Source organism: Staurois parvus, unplaced genomic scaffold (assembly GCF_062004578.1).
Source record: "Staurois parvus isolate SC_StPar_1 unplaced genomic scaffold, SC_StPar_1.0 ptg000013l, whole genome shotgun sequence".
NCBI classification, from domain to species: Eukaryota; Metazoa; Chordata; class Amphibia; order Anura; family Ranidae; genus Staurois; species Staurois parvus.
In genome coordinates, this window is record NW_028317809.1 from 13,115,771 (window position 1) to 13,131,187 (window position 15,417).

Here is a 15,417-nt window from a genome sequence, read left to right on the forward strand (position 1 = left end):
CCTCATTAGTGCACATCAGTGAAGGAGAAAAACCACTTATTTACAAAATTGTATAACAAAAACTAAAAAAAAAGTTTTGTTTTTTTTATTTTCAGTGGTTTTTGGTTTAAGAAAAAAAAAAAACCCCAGAGGTGATTAAATACCACCAAAATAAAGCTCTATCTGTCTAAAAAAAAAATGATAAAAATTTCATATTGGTACAGTGTTGCATGACCACACAATTGTGACAGCCCTGAAAGCTGGAAATTGGCCTGGGCAGGAAGGGGGTATAAGTGCCCTGTAGGCTAGTGGTTAAGATTCCCCAATCTATCAATGGCGGCACCTCAGCTAGTGCACTATTCCATTTTGAGTGCAGCAAGAGAGATTTGAGCGCCGGTTTCTGGTTACTGTTGGAGTTTTTTATGTGACCCCAGTACTGACAGAGAGGGGCGGGGAAGAGGCAAACAAGGATGTTGTGAATGGTGCCCAATGTCCCCCTTATCAACTGAAGTTGTCATTGGTTGTTGGGGTGCTGGCGGCTCGAAGGTTGTAATGGTGCACAATGAAAATCAGTGGGTTTGTGTAAAGCAAGCCATAGATTACACACATTTCTTTCTTTTGTACATGGATGGAAGGAAAGAAATTTGCTCATTCCCCCATCCCTCTGGGAACGCTATTGTGCCAGGGAGCCTTCCCTGCAATCAGAACACAATGATCACTGCTGGCTGCTATAGCTGCTGCAGTGATCGCATGCAAAAAATCCAACAGGCTGGTTGTCCTGAAGTCAATCGAAAAATTGACTTCAGCACAGGCAGCCTGCCCTTGGATGAATCAAATCTCGGCTGGTCACTGCTGTTCGAGACGATATTCGATCCATCTGTGGCCGGCTTAACTAAAAGACAGGATTCATCTACCTGCTGGCTTGTATGCAAATTTTGGGCAATATTTAGAAGTTTTGCCAAGGCACCCCTGCAGAAACCTGAAGACACCCTGGTTGAAAAAGGCTGCCCTGCTGGGATGAACACCTAGAAGCCCAAAGGCACAAGGCAGTGGGATATTATTTTTTTTTCCTTGGAAAAAAAATATACGTTTTCAAAAGATAGGTCAGCAATAGCTCCTTTGAAGCTAAACTTTGTAAATACAGAACTCCTTAGCTGTGTGTAATTGTTCTGGGTTATTGACTGAAAAGCCAGGGGGTCATCATGACAGCCAGGCAACTAGCATCTGTAGAATAAGAAGTCGGCTACGGAAACTTCATTACTGACCTCTCCTTCCTAAAATGCTAGTTCCTTGGCTGTCAAGCTGGCTTTAATACGCTTGAGTCACTGACCCAGAACAGGTAAGCACCAAGGGCTTCTGACTTTCACCAACTTTCCTTAGCATACTTGTTCCAGGTCAAAGGATTATCAGTACAGCCAGGGAGCTGGCATTTTTAGAAGACCGCTAGCAATTGAAGTATTTTTCTTAATACAGCTTTTCTTGTTAAATTGTTCAGTAGCAAAGAGATTAATTGACTGTGGGGTCCTAATACTAACTAAACAGTCTACTCCAAAAAATTGGTTAAACCTTTCAGCTGGGTCAGCTGTGTAAACACAGCTGGGGTAGCCCTGTTTTTCTCTAATGAAAATATATTGAGAATGTCTATTGTGGTCATTCCAGTTTCCATACACAGCCAGGTGCTGTCCAGATTTGATGGAAATGTAGGTATTGGATTTAGGGAGTAATGTGATTAGATCATAGCCCCTGTCATAGATACCATTTAGTCTTGCGGTACTGTGACAAATGGTGGAACCTGCGACAGATTCATGTACCTCCGACTGCACCTTCAGAAATGTATTACAAATTGAATCATCACCCCTCTATGTTAAGCTCAATGTGACTTACTGATTTCCTTTTATTGAAATGCAGCCTTTTCGTTACAAAATGGCAACAAAGGGGGAAGTGTATGAGCAAGAAGACACAACCACCATCTGTCTCATGTAAATTTCTCCCATTTATGTATTAACAATATTCCTAGTGATCAATAGATGACCTGTTGACCTCATGTGATTTAACAATGGAACTGCCGTATTGGACAGATGTGAAGGCACAAAAAACATAAGTGAAGGCAGGCATAAGATCAAACATCAGATTTTTATTACTGCAACATGTATACAAGACATGCCTGTAATAAAGCAATTATTTTTATCCCATGCAGGCAAACATACCAAACTAAAGTGAATGTTTTGATTCCCTCTAGTGTTGGTTAATTGTACATTTGCAGTTGAATTTACAAACATGGAAAACCTAATTGTTTGCTTTGAGTTTAAGGTACATTGCAATTAGCCTATGATTTGGTCTCCCACAAGGCAGCTAAATTAGTATGCACATCTTGTGAAATAATATGGTTTAAGAATGTTCATGAGGCTCATGAGACATTGAAAATAAAGGATCCCTTGGGCATTTTTTCTTAGCGTATAAATTCCTTAGTCCTAGCCATTGTATTTAAACAAAGAAAACCAAGCCCTTTTGGACAACCCCACCAAAGGCAACTGGCTTATACAGACGCACAGAAATGGAAATATGCATTTTAGATTTAAAATAATCTATTTGTTCTGATTTTAAGTTATTGTTTTAATAACAAACATGTTATACTTACCTGCTCTGTGTTATGGTTTTGCACAGAGTGGTCCTGATTCTCCTCTTGGTCCCCCTGCTGGAGCTCCTGGCTCCTCCTCTTCTCCCCATGCCACCATAGGAAGCCACTTCCTATGGTGGCACACATGTGGGCTCCCAAGCAGCGCTGTGTGTGTCCTTTGGCAGACACAGTATGGCTCAGCCCTGTCCCCCACTCCCTCCTCATTGGATTTGGTTGAGAGCAGCAGGAGTTAATGGCTCCTCCTGCTGCCTCCATGTCCAGTGAGAATAGAGAGAGAGAGAGTATTGTAGCTGCTCTTGGACACTTTGGGTTGAGATGGGACTCAGGTAAGTATTTGGAGGGGGCTAGGGGGGAGCTGAACATAGGTTTTTCTTTTTACATTAAGGCAGAGAATGCATTAAAGTGGTTCTAAAGGCTCAAGGTTTTTTACCTTCATGCATTCAATGACAGGAGGATCTGGGCTGCTTAAATAAGCCTTTAGAATCACTTTAAGGTGTAAAAAACCTTAAACATTTACAACAACTTTAAATGTATTAGTAATAATATGTCAAGGACTATTGTTTAATATTTTTTAATTGTTTTTTTTTTTTTGCATGCAGGGCTCAGTAATTAATTATATTGTTTTGTCCCATAGGAAATTTTGTTCCCTTACATTCAAGACAATGTTAAAGAATATTTGCAGGATCACTGGCAAGAAGAAGAGTGCCAGGAGGATGTTCAGCATCTAAGATTACAGGTTGGGTTCATCATTGATCTAAAGCTCACCACACATGTTACAATCTGATTGTACAATCTCCTTTAGATCTACCATCAACTATGTAGTAAAAGGGCTTGCCCGACTGGATACAGATTGAATTGATAGATTTGCTAGGTATTCCTATTCCATACAAATACATTGTTTTGGTGAATCTAAAGTTTATTGTACAAAGATTTTATCGTCAGATTGTAAGGTGTATGGTGACCGTTATACTTGTGATTATATACATATCATCTGGCTGGTTAGCTCATGAAGCAGTCATGTGTATGCTCCCCCAGACCTTTTCAGACATTCTGCAGCTAACCATGCTAAGTAGACGAAATAGCAGACTTGCCATATACTGTATACAGTTAGGTCCATATATATTTGGACACAGGCACAATTTTAGATTTTTCAGGTATTTACCAAAACATGTTCAAGCTATAGTTATATAATGGATATGGTCTGAAAGTGCACACTCTCAGGTTTAATTTGAGGGTATGTACATCCAAATTGGAGGAAGGGTTTAGAAATTACAGCTCGAGTAGCCACCCCCCCTTTTTTCAAGGGACCAAAAGTAATTGGATAGTTGAATCTAAAGCAGTTTCATGTCCAGGTGTGGGCTACACCTTCATTATTTCTTCATCAATTAAGCAGGTAAAAGGTCTGGAGTTAATTCTAAGTGCGATATTTGGAATCTCTTGCTGTAAACTTACATCATGCGTTCAAAGGAGCTGTTCATGAGAGTGAAACAGGCCCATTGTAAGGCTTCAAAAACTAAATAAATCCATCAGAGATAGCAACAACATTAGGAGTGGCCAAATCGACAGTTTGGTACATTCTGAGGAAAGAAGAACGCACTGGTGAGCTCAGCAACATAAAAAGGCATGGACGTCCACGGAAGACAACAGTGGTGGATGATCACAGAATCCTCTCTATGGTAAAGAAAAACCCATTCACAACATCCAGACAAGTGAAGGACACTCTCCAGGAGGTGGGCGTATCATTGTCAAAATCTAAAATCAAGAGAAGACTTCACGAGAGCAAATACAGAGTTTTCACCATAAGGCGGAAACCATTCGTAAGACGGAAGAATAGAAAAGCCAGATTAGACTTGGCCAAAAAACATCTAAAAAAGCCAGACCAGTTCTGGAAAAACATTCTTTGGACGGATGAAACTAAGATTAATCTGTACTAGAATGACGGGAAGAAAAAAGTGTGGAGAAGGCTTGGAGCAGCTCATGACCCAAAGCACACAACGTCATCTGTAAAACATGGTGGAGGCAGTGTGATGGCATGCATGGCTTCAAGTGACACTGGGTCATTGGGGTTTATTGATGATATGACAGAAGCAGCCGGATGAATTCTGCAGTGTTTAGAGATATACTGTCAGCCCAGATACAATCAAATGCAGCAAAGTTGATTGGACGGCGCTTCACAGTACAGATGGACAATGATCCAAAACACTCTGCAAAAGCAACCCAGGCGCTTTTGAAGGAAAAGAAGTGGAATATCCTGCAATGGCTGAGTCAATCATCTGATCTCAACCCAATTGAGCATGCATTTCACTTCTGAAGCCAAAACTAAAGGCAGAAAGACCCACAAACAAAGAACAACTGAAGACAGCTGCAGTTAGAGCCTGGCATCAGAATGGAGGAAACCCAGTCTTTGGTAATGTCCATGGGTTCCAGACTTCGGGCAGTCATTGCCAGTAAAGGATTTTCACCAAATATATTAAAAATGAACATTTTATTCATGATTATATTCAATTGTCCAATTACTTTTGGTCCCTTGAAAAAGGGGGGGGGGGGTGGCTACTCTTAAGAGCTGTAATTCCTAAACCCTTCCTCCAATTTGGATGTACATACCCTCAAATTAAACCTGAGAGTACTTTCAGACCATATCCATTATATAACTATAGCTTGAATTTTTTTGGTAAATACCGAAAAAAATCTAAACCTGTGCCTGTGTCCAAATATATATGGATCTAACTGTGTGTGTGTGTGTGTGTATATATATATATATATATATATATATATATATATATATATATATATATATATATATACATACATTGTGGGAACTTGCTTCAACGTGGTAGAGCTTTTAAACGCAAACAGCTACTCGCTTTCTTTTCAAGGCCTTTTTAGCCCACTTTTATGTAAATGAAAGTTCAAAACAGAAGTTTCCCACACAGGGGTATCTACCATCAAACAAAATTCAATGATTCAGCCTCCTGGCTTACACTCAGCTTGATGTCTGCCTCCTGCAGACTTCTTCAAGAATTATGGCTCTTGCTCACAGCTGGCCACTAGCACACAGCTAGTCTCTAGCAGCCCCTTGCTGCTTTTGGCTTCCACCTCTCTTAGGCGAAGCCCACCTGACTCCTATCTGCCGGGGTGGAGCCCACCTGACTCCTATCTGCCGGGGTGGAGCCCAGAACCCTGGTCCTGACTCTCTCTAAAGGCCTGCACACACCTGTGCAATCAGTCTCCTGGCCATTCCCAAAACCTGGTCCCAGGATTGGAGATTTCATCCCTCCCAGATCTCTTTGAAATCTCCAGGCTCCAGATCCCAAAACAGACCTTACAAACAAAGGAGGAAAGTGAAAAGCCACTTTCCTCCTTATCAAACCTTTACCCTGGAGCCCCTCAACCTGCCTTGTTGAGAATCCAGGGTGACAGACCACCACACTGTCACATATCCCCCCCCTTTGTTTTGACCCCGTAGGGGACAGAACACAAGACTTACAGCTTCTGGCACCTCTGTGCCAGCTCTCACTTACAGGGGTCCAATCTGGTCTAACCATACCTTTCCTAAAGGGGAACTCTACCCAATGACTCCTTTGGTGTCTCTCCCCAAGCCCCATTGTCACTCTGCTATGGGCTCTACTCAGACCTTCCCTATTCTTTTTCCGGGTGCACTTCCATAACCACTTTCTCTCCTGAGATCTTAACGGGGGTCCCCCTGGCTTTTCTATTGACCTTTCTGCCCCTTTGCTTCAGGTTCAAAGGTTTCCTAATACCTCTCTCCGTATTACTGTCCCAAGGCTGTAGGGGAACTATTTCCACTGTATTTGTACCAGGACCACTCCCCTGATTTCTTGTATCTTTAGCTATCAAAGCTGCATGACTCATTACCACAGTATTCAGTTTACCATGAACAGTTATATTCCAGTCCATATTACACCTTTCAATATCTTTTCCAGCCTTAGTTAGGACAGTGTCTGCAGATGGCACACACACCATAGGGCAGCCATCACCCACGTGAACCTCACAAAATGCCACTTCACCTGGTGTCATGCACTCTGCAGGCAGCTGTCCCACCATTTTAACTTTTTCTACACCACTTGGATCTGTATCCAAATCCTGTACAGATGAGCTCTCTTCTGATCCATTTTGCCAGTTTTCAGATACCATTTGTCCCTGTATGTCAGGTGTCTTATCAGACCTGCTACATAAACCTCTTTTTGGCCCAATGATCCGGATTTCTTTATGCACATCCATTTGAGCCCTGGTCAGGATCTCTGCTGGTCTCAGGTCCATGCTCGGCCCTTCCAGCTCATGTGGTTTGTCCAATGGTGCAGTAAACACGCCCTTAACTGACCAGCACCATCCTGGACCATAGCAGCAGAAATGCTTCCCACCTGGCTGTTAGGAGGTGAAACCTTTTTTGACTCATTTTTCATTTCTCCAAAACATTTCTCATATATCACATTGACAGGTAATCCAGCGGCATACCCTGATACAACTTTTAACACCATCAACAAATTCAGAAATAAACCACTTTCTTGTTCCCGTTTGATATGTACAGCCAGCCATTTGGTGCTCCACCTAGTGGTACTCCGCAGTACCAGACCATCCGACTGTAGAGGAGACCTCAATATACATTGGTTGTACATTCCAAAGTTCAAGCATCTCCTTTAATACTTTGGTTACAACCCAACCACTTGACTCTATACCCAAAGACCTTCCTGACCATATTTAGGGCACTGGGAACGCTGAGAGACTCACCTGCTGAGACTTGAGAAGTTGAAATTTTTAAAGGGACCTCCTCCGAGCTGGAGATAACCACAGCTTGGTGCTCCACCAGAACGCTGCCATGTGCTGGGCTCACTCTTAACATCTCAGACTCAGCATCCACAAGCTGCCCCTGATCATTCCCAGTGACAACATCATTTTTACATTCCATGCCAACATCACTTTTTTGGGTCACAGACAAAGTCTCTGCTGTATACACGCCCTTATCTATAGGCTGTTCTATAGATCCTCCTGCTGGCACAGCAGAAACAGTGTCCACCTTATTTTTTTGCATAAAAACCTCATCCATCAATGAGATTAGCCTTTTACCCCAACTATCCCAATCCATTGTATTTGTGCTCAATTCACCAGCGCTCCTCAGCACCGAACCATCCGCCCAAGGAGACACATAAGAATAGATGGGCTTAGTCTTAGATCCCTTGCACAAATCACTCTGGATCATGTCAGACTTAGGTAACACCTGTTTTCCAACTGCAGGTTGCAATACCTCACATCCACCACTTTGCTCTGGTGGTGCTTCCTGAACTACCCACACATTTGTATTTTTGCCAGGCTGCATTAACCCGCTGTTAACCTGAACACTTTCAGTATTAATAGATTGCACCAACACACTCCTATGACAAGGTGCAGTTCCACTCTGCTCCACCAGAGTGACATCGCAGTTGTCCCGGGCAACCTCCGGCTCCAATACACGGAGACCCCTGGAGATGTCCAAGGATACCTGTGCTGTCTTACCACCAGTTGCTATGAGAAATGACCCATCTTTAGTTACAGCTTTTACACTGCAAGAGCTCATGCTTTTCCCAACAGCAGTACATTTCACATCATGAACAACATCAGCATTTTTAGCTCTTGTGGGCTGTACTAGCCTACTACCAACCTGTGACTGGCACACATTAGTGAAATCACTTTCTTTTTGAGAACCAGGCACAGGTTTTACTTTAACCCCTAACTCCCCACTGTACAAGGCACTGCACAGGGAAAAGTCACTCTCAAAAGCACATTCAGTGGCCCAACTAACTGGGGTCACTCCTACATCAGAATGGACAGTCTCATAACCAGTCCTTCTCAACATGACAGTCCCAGCCATGGTTTTATCACACACAGTCTTACCCACCACAGTAGTAGGTGTCACCATCTTCATTTGAGTGCGTCGTCTCATAAACGCATCCACAACTGCACTTTCCTTGGCAACTTTTCCCTTGTCCTAAAGTAACAGACGCCCTCATAGGCTCCATAGACTTTCTGGCACCCCCTGCAGGCCCAACAGGAACTTCCTCCCTGTTGCCAGAGGTGGCTGCTGACATTTTAAAACAAGAATCTGGGCTTGCGGTTGTCGATATTTGCCCAGTATCAGCAGTTTTCCAGAGTCTGGGACAGTAAAAGATCCCATGCCCCCACTGACCACATTCCAGGCATGGTACATTTCCACTCTTATCTTAGTTGGGACACTGAGCCACATTTTCAATGCAGCTCCTCCTTCCAGGCACTACTTTTTCTCTGGTCGCCATGGGAGATTGCACTCTCCAAGCAGAACTTTGCTGGCTCTTTCCAACACACTGTATTGGCTCCTCTTGATTCCACTTGCCATGATCCTTGTACGACATGGCCCCCCGTACACAGACAGCCGGACTGGCCTCCTCTGTGTTGCTATGGGCCTTCACTCTTGGTCCTGGCCTCTGGTCAGCCCCTCTCCTTGCACATAGCATAGGCTTCTCTCTGCTGGACCAACTCTCAAGCCGTGACACATTCACATTTTTCACAACAGCTACTGGTTTAACTGCAGCAGCGTTGCCATGGGTGACAACACCCCTCTCCCAGGTACGGACATCCTGCAGCTCTCTCCTTGCAGTGAAGGTTGGCTTGCTTTCCTCTTTAGGTTGGTTCAATGTTGCCAGGTGCCGCTTGCACCAGTCCACAGCAGACTCACCCACATCTAAATTTCCCGGCTTGGCTGGGACATGCGGTATATAACCCCCTAGCCACAGGGCTCGATCTCTCGCTTCAGCAAACATTGCCTCCTTTTTCTGTTTTGACCGCCCCATCTTTGCAGTCATGCACACAGCAGCGTGTTACACAGTTCAGGAACACCATGGAACACTGTCTCTTTAAGGCAAAGTCCTTTTCTCTAGCAGGTTCTCTCACCTGCACACACAGATAGTGCAGACTTATGCACCAAACAGTTCATATAACTGATGAACTTACTTCAAATCGCCGGGATCTCCAATTCTGCCCACTGCATCCGCCACCATATGTGGGAACTTGCTTCAACGTGGTAGAGCTTTTAAACGCAAGCAGCTACTCGCTTTCTTTTCAAGGCCTTTTTAGCCCACTTTTATTTAAATGAAAGTTCAAAACAGAAGTTTCCCACACAGGGGTATCCACCATCAAACAAAATTCAATGATTCAGCCTCCTGGCTTACACTCAGCTTGATGTCTGCCTCCTGCAGACTTCTTCAATAATTATGGCTCTTGCTCACAGCTGGCCACTAGCACACAGCTAGTCTCTAGCAGCCCCTTGCTGCTTTTGGCTTCCACCTCTCCTAGGCGAAGCCCACCTGACTCCTATCTGCCGGGGTGGAGCCCAGAACCCTGGTCCTGACTCTCTCTAAAGGCCTGCACACACCTGTGCAATCAGTCTCCTGGCCATTCCCAAAACCTGGTCCCAGGATTGGAGATTTCATCCCTCCCAGATCTCTTTGAAATCTCCAGGCTCCAGATCCCAAAACAGACCTTACAAACAAAGGAGGAAAGTGAAAAGCCACTTTCCTCCGTATCAAACCTTTACCCTGGAGTCCCTCAACCTGCCTTGTTGAGAATCCAGGGTGACAGATCACCACACTGTCACAACATACATACACACAGTGGGGCAAAAAAGTATTTAGTCAGCCACCAATTGTGCAAGTTCTCCCACTTAAAAAGATGAGAGAGGCCTGTAATTGGCATTATAGGTAGACCTCAACTATGAGAGACAAAATGAGAAACAAAATCACATTGGCTGATTTGGAAAGAATTTATTTGCAAATTATGGTGGAAAATAAGTATTTGGTCACCTACAAACAAGCAAGATTTCTGGCTCTCACAGATCTGTACCTTCTTCTTTAAGAGGCTCCTCTGTCCTGCACTCATTACCTGTATCAATGGCACCTGTTTGAACTTGTTATCAGTATAAAAGACACCTGCCCACAACCTCAAACAGTCACACTCCAAACTCCACTATGGTGAAGATCAAAGAGCTGTCGAAGGACACCAGAAACAAAATTGTAGACCTGCACCAGGCTGGGAAGACTGAATCTGCAATAGGCAAGCAGCTTGGTGTGAACAAATCAACTGTGGGAGCAATAATTAGAAAATGGAAGACATACAAGACCACTGATAATCTCCCTCGATCTGGGGCTCCACGCAAGATCTCACCCCGTGGGGTCAAAATGATCACAAAAATGGTGAGCAAAAATCCCAGGACCACACGTGGGGACCTAGTGAATGACCTGCAGAGAGCTGGGACCAACGTAACAAAGGCTACCATCAGTAACACACTACGCCGCCAGGGACTCAGATCCTGCAGTGCTAGATGTGTCCCCCTGCTTAAGCCAGTACATGTCCGGGCCCATCTGAAGTTTGCTAGAGAGCATTTGGATGATCCAGAAGAGGATTGGGAGAATGCCATATGGTCAGATGAAACCAAAATAGAACTGTTTGGTATAAACACAACTCATCGTGTTTGGAGGAGAGAGAATGCTGAGTTGCATCCAAAGAACACCATACCTACTGTGAAGCATGGGGGTGGCAACATCATGCTTTGGGGCTGTTTCTCCGCAAAGGGACCAGGACGACTGATCCATGTACAGGACAGAATGAATGGGGCCATGTATCGTGAGATTTTGAGTGCAAACCTCCTTCCATCAGCAAGGGCATTGAAGATGAAATGTGGCTGGGTCTTCCAACATGACAATGATCCCAAACATACCGCCCTGGCAACGAAGGAGTGGCTTCGTAATAAGCATTTGAAGGTCCTGGAGTGGCCTAGCCAGTCTCCATATCTCAACCCCATAGAAATCCTTTGGAGGGAGTTGAAAGTCTGTGTTGCCCAGCGACAGCCCCAAAACATCACTGCTCTAGAGGAGATCTGCATGGAGGAATGGGCCAACATACCAGCAACAGTGTGCGCCAACCTTGTGAAGACTTACAGGAAACGTTTGACCTCTGTCATTGCCAACAAAGGATATATAACAAAGTATTGAGATGAACTTTTAATATTGTCCAAATACTTATTTTCCACCATAATTTGCAAATAAATTCTTTCCAAATCAGCCAATGTGATTGTCTGGATTTTTTTTCTCATTTTGCCTCTCATAGTTGAGGTCTACCTATGATGCCAATTACAGGCCTCTCTCATCTTTTTAAGTGGGAGAACTTGCACAATTGGTGGCTGACTAAATACTTTTTTGCCCCACTGTATATACAGTCAGGTCCATAAATATTGGGACATCGACACAATTCTTCTTTTTAAGAATGTTCCAAATAGTTGTTTTGGCCACGCCTAATGTTTTTGCTATCTCTCTGATGGGTTTGTTTTGTTTTTTCAGCCTAATGATGGCTTGCTTCACTGATAGTGACAGCTCTTTGGATCTCATCTTGAGAGTTGACAGCAACAGATTCCAAATGCAAATAGCACACTTGAAATGAACTCTGGACCTTTTATCTGCTCATTGTAATTGGGATAATGAGGGAATAACACACACCTGGCCATGGAACAGCTGAGATGCTAATCGTCCCATTACTTTTGGTCCCTTAAAAAGTGGGAGGCACAAAAGCAAACTGTTGTAATTCCTACACCGTTCACCTGATTTGGATGTAAATACCCTCAAATTAAAACTGACAGTCTGCAGTTAAAGCACATCTTGATCGTTTCATTTCAAATCCATTGTGGTGGTGTATAGAGCCAAAAATGTTAGAATTGTGTTGATGTCCCAATATTTATGGACCTGACTGTATAATGTTTTTTTTTTCTCCAGGACAACTCAGGTTGTGAAGCATTACTTCTATTTCACTAACACATTTATCATAAATCTGATTAAACTGTCTTTAAGTGTATGTAACCCTAAATATTTGTTTTTGTATGCGTAAGCTCACATATGTGTAACTTATAAATTATAGTCTCTATCATTTTTATGTGCATCATCAAAAGTAACTAGGTGATTCTGCCAGTCACTTTTCTTCCTTGTTCTAGACTGACCACACAAATCATAGCAGCTGATCTGTGTTAGCCTGGTCAGTTTGTATCCTTTGGCAAGTACAGTACACTGTGCAGACATACAGCATGCCTGTATTGAGTAGTTTGTTTAGCTGCCACACCCCCTGACCAATCAGAGCCTGCCTCTTGAGCTCGCCCCTGCTCAAGCACGGCCTTGCCTCAGGCTGAACAAACTAGGAATACAGGCACACTGCGTGTCTGCACAGTGTCATGTAAACCTGCCCCATTCTATCAGAAAAAGAGATGCATAGTCATGTTACAGAACTTTTTAACCTTGTAAAAAAGTTAAGAAAGATAATTTTTTAAACTACTCAAAAACAGCTATGGTACTTTTGTAGTTATTAACATTATTATAAAGGATTTATCTAGCGCCAACAATTTTCACAGTCTTTTACAGTATAAAGGGAGACAGTACAGTAATAATTCAATACAAGTGGATTGGGAGGGCCCTGCTCCTGAAAGCTAACAATCAAAAAGGGAAAGGCAAGTGAAAAGGAATGAGCTGATGCGAGAAATAAGATTCAGTTGTTAGCTGAAGGCAGGATAGGCTTCCCTGAAGAGATTAATTTTCGGGGATCGTCTAAACGTGAACCCGAGCCGGAGATAGGCCGACTGATTGGGGTGGAGGGTTCCAGAGGAAGGGGAGGCTCTGGAGATGTCCTGAAGACAAGCATGGTAGGAGGAGACAAGAAAGCTAGAGAGCAGGAGTGACTTAGAGCAGAACGGACATTGTGGGTGATATAGTGAGCCAGGTTGGTAATGTAGTTTGGGCAGAGTTGTAAATTACTTTGTATGTTGTTAGTATTTGGAGTTTTATTCATTGAGCTATTGGAAGTTATAGGGACTGGCAGAGAGAGGTAGTGGATGCTGTGCGGTTGATAAGGTACAGTGGATATAAAAAGTCTACACACCCCTGTTAAAATGTCAGGTTTTTGTGATGTAAAAAAATGAGACAAAGATAAATCCTTTCACAACTTTTTCCACCTTTAATGTAATCTATAAACTGTACAACTCAGTTGAACAACAAACTGAAATCTTTTAGGTGGAGGGAAGTAAAAATAAAAAAACTAAAATAATATGGTTACATAAGTGTGCACACCCTTAAACTAATACTTTGTTGAACCACCTTTTGATGTGATTACAGCACTTAGTCTTTTTGGGTAGGAGTCTATTAGCATGGCACATCTTGACTTGGCAATATTTGCCCACTCTTTATTTATTTATTCCTTCATTCTGCAAAAAATTAAGATAAAGAGAGGATACTTTCCACTACCTAGATGTACACATATCAATTACACCATACTTACAATCATCCAAGCCATAGAGAAAAACTACCAACTTAATCATACTTTATGCTGGCCCTAAGAGAGGGGCCAGGGCTTCAAAGAACTTAATCGCAAGATGGATATGGTATGCAGGAAATCATTCTGAGCCCTAGACATGACACTACCTGAACGTATTGGAGCACATTCTACAAGTGTTTTGGCGGCTTCTCGGGGCAGATGTGCAGAGTGGCAACCCGGTCAAGCTTTGACATCTTTGATTGACACTACAGGGTGGATCTGCTCTCTAATCAAGACCAGTCTTTCAGCAGATAAGTACTTCAAGCAGTGCCCCTGTTCCCCCCACGCCACTCATAACCCTGTCCCCCCATCCCCAGTAGGCTTCTCGTTTAACCTGTCAAGTGCTGTCCTGTAAGATGATTAGTGAAAACCAAGTTAGTTACCTGGTAACATTATATACAAGAATCTTCCAAGACAGGAGGTCATTTCAGCCCATGAAGTGCTGTCATGGAAGATTCTTGGAACTGAAGTTACCAGGTAACTTTCTTTTTTGGATTTTTTTTTTTTTTTTCTTTTTGTTAATTATTTTTACACATTTACTTAGATATCCGAACTACACATCTTCATTCATGCAAAATAATTACAATATTTTTTTCTGCTTTTTTTTTTTCCTCTGTTCATACTTGTAAGGCAGAAAAAGACAAGGAACTTGAAGGATTTGTGCCAATTCCTGTGAATGAAGCAGAGATACAACAGATTATCCAGGGTGTGGTTGATAATGTTCATTGGCAGATGTTACTTGACAGAAAGACAACAGCACTTAAACAGCTCCAAGGCCACATGTGGAGAGCCGCATATGCTTCTGGGCAAGTCAAAGGAGAGTAAGTATTTTGTACATTGTATTTTTTTAATGATTTTTTTTTTTATATAGACTTGGCTTTCTTTACTGCATTATGGTCTATCAGAAGAAAAGGCGAATGAGTTTGGACAAACATTATTGTAAATGCAGTGATTGTTCAAGCTATATTAAACCATTGAGTGGACTTTTGCCATATTATGCAAGTATGCACCACATACTTACCTTATAAATGTGTTCTTTTGTAGTGCTGTGCAATGCAGACTCTGTACCCTGCTGCTTCCATCTCTACTGCTGCTACTTCCAATATCCTCTTTAGCCATGGGGGGGAAGTTGGGGACTGATGATTCTCGGAACATTGGCCATCTGTAAAATGCTGGAAATGTGTTGAGAGTGTACAGTGTACTCAGAATTTTGTTTTGTTAAAACAGACTTTGTATGTCTCGTTTGTCAAAAATCAATACCTCCTAGCAGTTTTTTTTTTTTTTTAAGAGCTTAATTCCTCTTTAATATTTTGTCTTAATTTTTATTGATTAGAAAAATGCAGCTATCAACTTTGTTGTGTAAATAACATACTATAGCTATTAGGGATTTATTTCTTTCCAATAGACATGAGAGAAATAATTGAGTT

At 42.6% G+C, this 15,417-nt stretch overlaps 1 protein-coding gene and 1 long non-coding RNA gene across 2 annotated transcripts in view; one reads left to right on the plus strand and one right to left on the minus strand.

The window, feature by feature from the left end:
- ENOPH1 (enolase-phosphatase 1) overlaps nucleotides 1-15,417 on the plus strand; it is a 62,398-nt gene that overhangs the window by 10,437 nt on the left and 36,544 nt on the right. The window contains exons 2-3 of the mRNA XM_089675805.1: nucleotides 3,252-3,353; nucleotides 14,621-14,811. Coding sequence (XP_089531931.1) covers nucleotides 3,252-3,353; nucleotides 14,621-14,811 — 293 coding nt within the window. The remainder of the gene's footprint in view (nucleotides 1-3,251; nucleotides 3,354-14,620; nucleotides 14,812-15,417) is intronic.
- Nucleotides 13,611-15,417, minus strand: part of LOC149473627 (uncharacterized) — a 32,790-nt gene continuing 30,983 nt past the window's right edge. Inside the window, exon 2 of the long non-coding RNA XR_016312511.1 lies at nucleotides 13,611-15,162. This is a non-coding gene — a long non-coding RNA (uncharacterized LOC149473627). The remainder of the gene's footprint in view (nucleotides 15,163-15,417) is intronic.